Source organism: Sciurus vulgaris (assembly GCF_902686455.1).
Source record: "Sciurus vulgaris genome assembly, chromosome: 16".
Classification (NCBI taxonomy): domain Eukaryota; kingdom Metazoa; phylum Chordata; class Mammalia; order Rodentia; family Sciuridae; genus Sciurus; species Sciurus vulgaris.
This window is the reverse complement of record NC_136477.1, coordinates 53511219-53517958: the sequence shown is the minus strand read 5'-3', so window position 1 is coordinate 53517958 and position 6740 is coordinate 53511219. Positions and strand designations below refer to the sequence as shown.

The following is a 6740-nucleotide window of genomic DNA, read 5'->3' as shown; positions in this document are numbered from 1 at the left end:
GAACTGATTCCATGCTGCTGTGGTTCACCTCAATTCCAGGCAGGTAGACCATGGTAGATAATCAATTAGGAACTCTATCTAGTGAACATTCAAGACTTATTTGCCTTTTCATCACCTCTTCAAGAGCCACTTACTTCAGTATCCTAAAAAGAAGATTCTGACATCTTAATTTGAATGTGGGCATTTGATCCAGTGCTTGAGATAAATATAACCCTGTGTAGTACGGAGAAGGTTGAATGGGAAATGGTTGGCATTCTTTCTTGATAAAGGCATGGGAAAGGAGGGAGGGGGGAGAGAGAGAGAGAAAGGAGGGGGAGAGGGAGAAGAGGAGAGAGAGAGAGAGAGAGAGAGAGAGAGAGAGAGAGAGAGAGAGCCAGCCCTGAAGGCAGAGCAGAGATAAGCGGGGCTCCACAGCAGCCCTGCCTCGCTAACTTGACACTTGCCAGACCTGGCCAGCATGGTTGTCCTGAATCCAATGACTCTGGGAATTTATCTTCAGCTTTTCTTCCGCTCTATCTTGTCTCAGCCGACTTTCATCAATAGCGTCCTCCCGATCTCAGCAGGTAAATGATGACCAGCACTGTCCTCTCTCTCATCTGTCAGGGGGCGGGCGGAGGAAGGAAGATCGTTTTGCAATGTGTCCTGGTATTTCTGCCATTCACTCTTGGTGGAGGGATGTTGTTGGGAGGGAGGTGAACATCCCAGCCGCTTCCTGTCACCCGAGCTTGTCTCAGAAGCCCCTTCTGTCCTTGTTCCTATGGCTCCCACTCAGCTGCTCAAAACCAGAGACTTAAAAAATTGTTTCTGCTTCCCCCACATCTTCTCCCATTTGCTGCATGATTTCATTTGGGTCAGGAATCTGGGGGTGCTTAAGAGACCAGGAGGTGCAAGTGAGAGAAAAGCAGAGTCCCAGATGTTTCTATAAATACCTCTCCGACCTGCTCCGAGGGGGGCTTGCCTCAAGGGGATGTTGCGGAATAAACAGGAATCTGTCCAAGCCTCGCCAGCATCGGTGGCCAGGACAGTCCTACTGAAGGGACAGGGAATCCAGTGGATCTTCCTGGAGGCCAGGGGCCCCTCGCAGCCTCAGGACTGGGTGTTCTGTTTCTTCAGCCCTATCTATATCCTGTTGTGCTTTCTTCCTGGGTGGAACTTCCCTTCAACCTCAGATGAGGCATCTAGGGGACCTGGGAGAAGGAGGCTTTCCTGAGGAAAGTGGAGGGGCGCCAGAGGGACCGAGGGCCTGCAGCTGCATATGTCTACTGGATGCAGGGCTGAGAGATTTGAAGACGGGGCTTGGTCTGCCGGCCTGGTCATCTTTTTGAGGGCACCAGGCATTGCCCTTGTCCTGCCTGACCCAGGGGCAGGGGAAGTATTGGGTTACTGATGTGTCCTCTTTAAACCTTTCTGAGGAAACTCAAATGTCTCTGGAAGGCATGAAGGAGGTAGGCAGACCCCAGGCCTTGCTCCCTGTCCCCTCACAGTCCCCACCAGCTGTCCCTGGCTCTCCCCATCCCAGGAAACTTCAGACAAGCCCTTCATGGAGTCTCATATGTACCTCCATTGAGGCTGGAGTTTCATTGTCATTACCTGTGAAACACCAGGAGGGCCAGGCATGCCGGGCGCTCACGAGGGCCTGCATGAGCCCTGCACCCAGTCCCCGCCACTGTCCATTCATAAAAACAGCCCATCAGCAAGTTGTGCTGCCAATGTCTGTAAGTCCTAGGGGGTGACTCAGCTGGGTATGAGGCTAATTATAAAAGTGTGAGGAACAGAAGAAGGCGAAAGGGGGACCTGGGGAGAATACTGGAAGTGAAGCTAGGCAAGAAAAGTGCATGATTGTGTCACTGTGTCGGTCGACACACCCCTTGCAGATTCAAATTGAGAACCAAACTTCTTCTGGGTCCAGTGGGTCATTATTCTACTATTCAAGGGGAGCTTTGACAGTTAATTCGGGCCAATTCAATGGTACTTCTTCATCTTGTTTGAGTTAGAGTTTCCTTTGAAAATCTGCCAAGGATTTGAGGCTTAGGAATGAGGGAGCTCAGGTTTCTGGTTCCGGTCCTGCCTCAGAATGGGCTCTCTGACTTCTATGAGAGTTGGCGATGGACTGTAAGCACTGTGTGGGCAGGACTCTATCTTGTGCAGTGTCACTGGTTCCCAGATATAGAACATGACTGACACATAGGTGCTCAAAAATATTTGGTAGATGAACAAATAAAAAACTTCTCTCACTGGGTGTGGTGTTGCATGCCCATGATCCCAGCAATTTAGGAGGCTGAGGCAGAAGGATCACAAGTTTGAGACCAGCCTTAACAACTTAGCGAGACCCTATCTCAAAATAAAAAAATAAAAAGGAGCTGGGAATGTAGCTCAGAGACAGAAAATCCTGCAAAAAAAAAAAAAAAAGGCAACTGTTAGGTATGTCTTAGAATGATTTCTAGTGGACATGGCAACTACTAAAAATGTCAGGAGTCCTACATTTATAGCATCATCTTAACCATTTACTGGGTCATAAGTTATCCTAACACTTATGGGCTTAAAATAACAATCATGCTAAGCTTGATGCCACATGCCTGTAATCCCAGCAGTTCAAGAGGCTGAGGCAGGAGGATCACAAGTTTGAGTCCAGTCTCAGAAATTTAGTGAGGCCCTAAGCAACTTAGTGAGACCTTGCCTCAAAATAAAAAATAAAAAGGGCTGGGGTGTGGCTCAGTGATTAAGCCCCCCTGAGTTCAATCTTTAGTACGAACAACAAAACAAAACACCACACAATCATTTTTTTGTGGAAGTTCATGTGTTTGCGGATCAACTAAGGGTCAACTGATCTAGCCTGGACTTGGTTGGGCCTGGCTGGGCTCATTTCTGGTCTGTGGGTTGACTTGGCTCCAGTCTTCATTCACAGATGTAGTTCAGTCCTTGTAGATTCTGGAATATGAAGGCACAGACCCCAGGATAATAATAGTTAGAGAGGGGCAGGCCTTCTCCAGAGTTCAACGTATACAACTGTCAAAGCACCCCTGGGATAGATGCAGCATCACTCGCACTTTTATGATAAGGAAATAGAGGCTCAGAGAGGTTAAGGAATCTGCCCAGGGTCACAGGACTGGTGAGCTGGACTGGAATCCTATCTTCTGCTTCTGAGTCCAGGGCTTTTATCAATATAGACCAAATCCATTTATGGCCCTGGATCAATAGTGATACAGGCATGTAAGGCCCAGCAGACTACCCTCCTATCCTCTGGAAACCCTCTTCTGAATTCTCTATTCTCCTGTTACCTTCTCAGGTGCAAAGTTCTAGCCAAAAAGTGGTTGTTGCATTATATTAAAATATATATGACTTGATATGGCACTGATTTATCTCTTTTTTGATGATATTTTCATTTTAATAGAGATGTTTTTAGTGAGATGCATTTAAACCATGGTGTTTGGTGGGGATGGAGACCTCCCCAGGTAACCTCACTTCACAAACCTTCTCTTCAAGGCACTGTGACCCAACCGACCTTATTCGCCCATATGGCTTCCCTTTTCCAGTACAGGGTTTCCCACAGGCAGGAACTCTCCAGGTGATGTTTGGGTGCAGGTCTCAGAAACCAGATGGTGAGAAGACCCAAGTCCAGCCCTGAGGAGTGAGATCATGTGGCAGGATGCGATTTCTGTCTGGGCACTGTAACCTTCTGTTGTGACTGGGATGTGACCAAGGCAGCCGTCTTGTGGACTCTATGGCCTAAAGTCCATCTCCCCTCCCCCCACCCAACACACTCTCCTGCCTGGAAGCCAGCCAGGCCATCACTTGGGAACCATCCATGTTCTTGGCAGTAGATTATGAGCCATTTATTTGTGTCTGACACTGATCAGCTATTGTTTAATGTCCCGTAATGCACTTGCAAACCATCTCCTCCGATTTAGCTCCCCATTTCCTCTGGATAATAAAATCAGAGAGGGCTCTTAAATTAGAGGACTCTTAGGGGTCCCAGGCATCCCGCCTCATCTCATCCCAAACCTCTTCATGAAGTGATGGCCTCCCTCCAGCTCAGACACAGAAAGAGGAGGTGTGAGAGGAGGGGGCATCCCCCCTGTCACCCTGTGGGGAGCCTCCACAGGCCCACACCTGCTTTCTTCAGATCCACAATCATACCAAAACAGATCAGAAAGCCCATCTGGCTTTGATGAGATGCCAGTAAGCTGGGGTCTTGTCTTCTTTAAATGCAACTCACAGTCACATGGATGACCGGTGTTGCTCACTTGCCTTCTTTATCAATCTCCCCTGCTTTATTTGGAGGGAGTAGTGCAGGTATAAGTACTGCCTTTGGTTGGATTCTTTCCAGAAGCAGACCCTGAGACAAAAATTGGGATGCAAGTCATATATTTAGGAGGTGATCCTAATAGGATTGAACCCAGGGCCTCATGCATGCTAGGCAAGCATTCTACCACTGAGCCACATTCCAGCTCCTAAACTTCCTTTACATCATCATGTCTACAATGTTCCCTTTTCCATATTGGGTGACATGTGCACGTTCCAGGGATTTGGATCTGGAGAACTGTGGGTCTCCCACAGTGATCTTTTCCACTCAGTAAACTGACCTCTTGTGTTTTGTTGAGGTGACATCAGAAGCAAAGGTGCAGGTATAAGTACTGCCTTTGGTTGGATTCTTTCCAGAAGCAGACCCTGAGACAAAAATTGGGATGCAAGTCATATATTTAGGAGGTGATCCTAATAGGGCAGAAGAGTCAGGCAGAGAAGAGAAGGCAGACACAGGGTGTGTTCATGAGCAGGTTACGGCTCTGGGCTTATCTCTCCTGGGGACCTCTGGGAGATAGGGAGCTGGAACATTTATCCACCAACTCCTGGTGACGCTGACTACTCTGTTCTTCCTGCTTGCCCCAAGTGACTTCCCATGGTCGTAGAAGTTCTAGTCACAGATGTCTGTGGCAGGAGGTTGGAAGCATAGGTAGAATTGATGGATGTTGAGGGACACTAAGGAAGTGACAACTCTGCTGTAGATCCTTTAAGAGACCAGGTGTGGTCCTACCAGCCTTTAGACACTTTCCTGTCTTACTGTCCCCTCTGGCAGCAGCAGTTACAGCTCAACATTCCTTCCCTGCAGAAATTGGGGTTCAGTTGACACAGGGAACCAGCACAAACAATAATAAAGCTACATTTCTTTGAGCATTTTTATCTTTTATAAGTTCTTTATGCCTATTGTTTCTAATTTTCACAACAATGTCATAAAGTAGCCATTAGTATCTCCATTTTACCCAAGAGGAAACTAACAATCAGAGAGGTACAGTCACTTGCTTACAGTCACACAGCGTCAGGTTTGAAATTCCATATCAGAGCTTTTGAATCCCCAAATCACTGCAGATTCAGAATCGAAGAGTGGTTAGGGATATGGCTTCTAGCACCACCCTGCCTGTGTTCAAATCTTGTGTCTCCCCTTGCATTGTGACCTTGGGCAAATTACCCACCCCAGGCCTCAGGTTCCTCATCCATGCAATGAAGCCGAAAGTAGGATTTAACACAAAGAGAAGTTGTGAGAATTAAGTGGGTTAGTTACGAATATAAAATACTTTCAATATTGCCTGATGTAGGTGTGACTTCATTGCACATTCTGACATTATTTCCAAAATTTCACTGTGTTTCTACACATGCCAAGAGGTCATGATTTCTCCCACAATTCATTGCATCAAAAGGCAAAAAATCTCAAATACAAACCAAAATAACTTTTTGCTTAAAATACCCAGTGAATTAAAGCAAAAAGAAGAGACTCTGCTTTGGGCCACTTTGCTTTTGCAATCCAGTCCCTAAAGAAGAACACGCTGCCTGGGGAAAGAGGTTCTCCGAGAGGTGACGGGCTTCCCCAGATGACTTTAAAAATACACCTGGCCCTCTTCCATCTCACAGCTCCATTCAAGTCCACACTTACCTCTCCATAGCAACCAACAGAAACACAGGGTGGCGTGTGTTTGGGAGCTGGTGACAGCTGAAGAAGTCTGCGACTGCTGCAGTCTTGCACAGTCAACCAGCTGGCGGGGGACAGGGGATGCAAGGCAGGACAGAAGGAAGCTCAAAAGAGAGTATGCAGGCTCCACTCCATACCCTTCTCTCATCCTGTGCTGCCCACCTTATCTTCTTGGTATCCTGAGAAGTTTGGAGAAAGTTCCAGAAGCTTCCCTGCTGCTGCAGAAACTTCTCCTTAGCATGGGACTTCTTGGGGGCAAGAAGGTGAGGGGGTGATAATGGCCATCCTACCTGGCCACCTGGGGTTCTTCTTCCTTCACCGTGACCCAGGGTTCAATCAGTGTTCAAACTCATCCCCTCTATAAGGGGCTTCTGGCATGGATCATTGTCATGGAAGGTTGAAAGTGGACTTCCCCTTTGCGTCTGAACAGGACCAACTCAGTTTCCAAGACCTTCACAGCAGTGGACCTCATGGTGACCCTCAGAAAGCTTCCAAATTCCCGATGGTCATACAGAAACCAAATTCTCAATCATTGAGTCTAGTGTTCTGGATTCAGGGCCTCCAGCAAGGAACACCCTCTTCCCTCCTATCTGACTTTCTGGGAGCTGCATTGGGCACAGTCACATTAGGGAAAGTTAACAGTGAAAGAGACACAGTCCTCCAGGTCTGGAGCTCAGCAGGGCCCTGCGGGAGTTTCCTCACAGTCCATGTCCTCCCACAGAAAGTCAGCAGTGGAAGCCCAAGATGGCTTAAGAGGCCAGACGTGGTGGCTATTGGC

At 47.8% G+C, this 6740-nt stretch overlaps 1 protein-coding gene across 1 annotated transcript in view; it reads left to right on the top strand.

Annotated features, from left to right (window-relative positions):
• Positions 1-375: 375 nt before the first annotated feature.
• COLQ (collagen like tail subunit of asymmetric acetylcholinesterase) overlaps positions 376-6740 on the top strand; it is a 56625-nt gene continuing 50260 nt past the window's right edge. The window contains exon 1 of the mRNA XM_079114422.1: positions 376-563. Coding sequence (XP_078970548.1) covers positions 458-563 — 106 coding nt within the window. The 5' untranslated portion in view covers positions 376-457. The remainder of the gene's footprint in view (positions 564-6740) is intronic.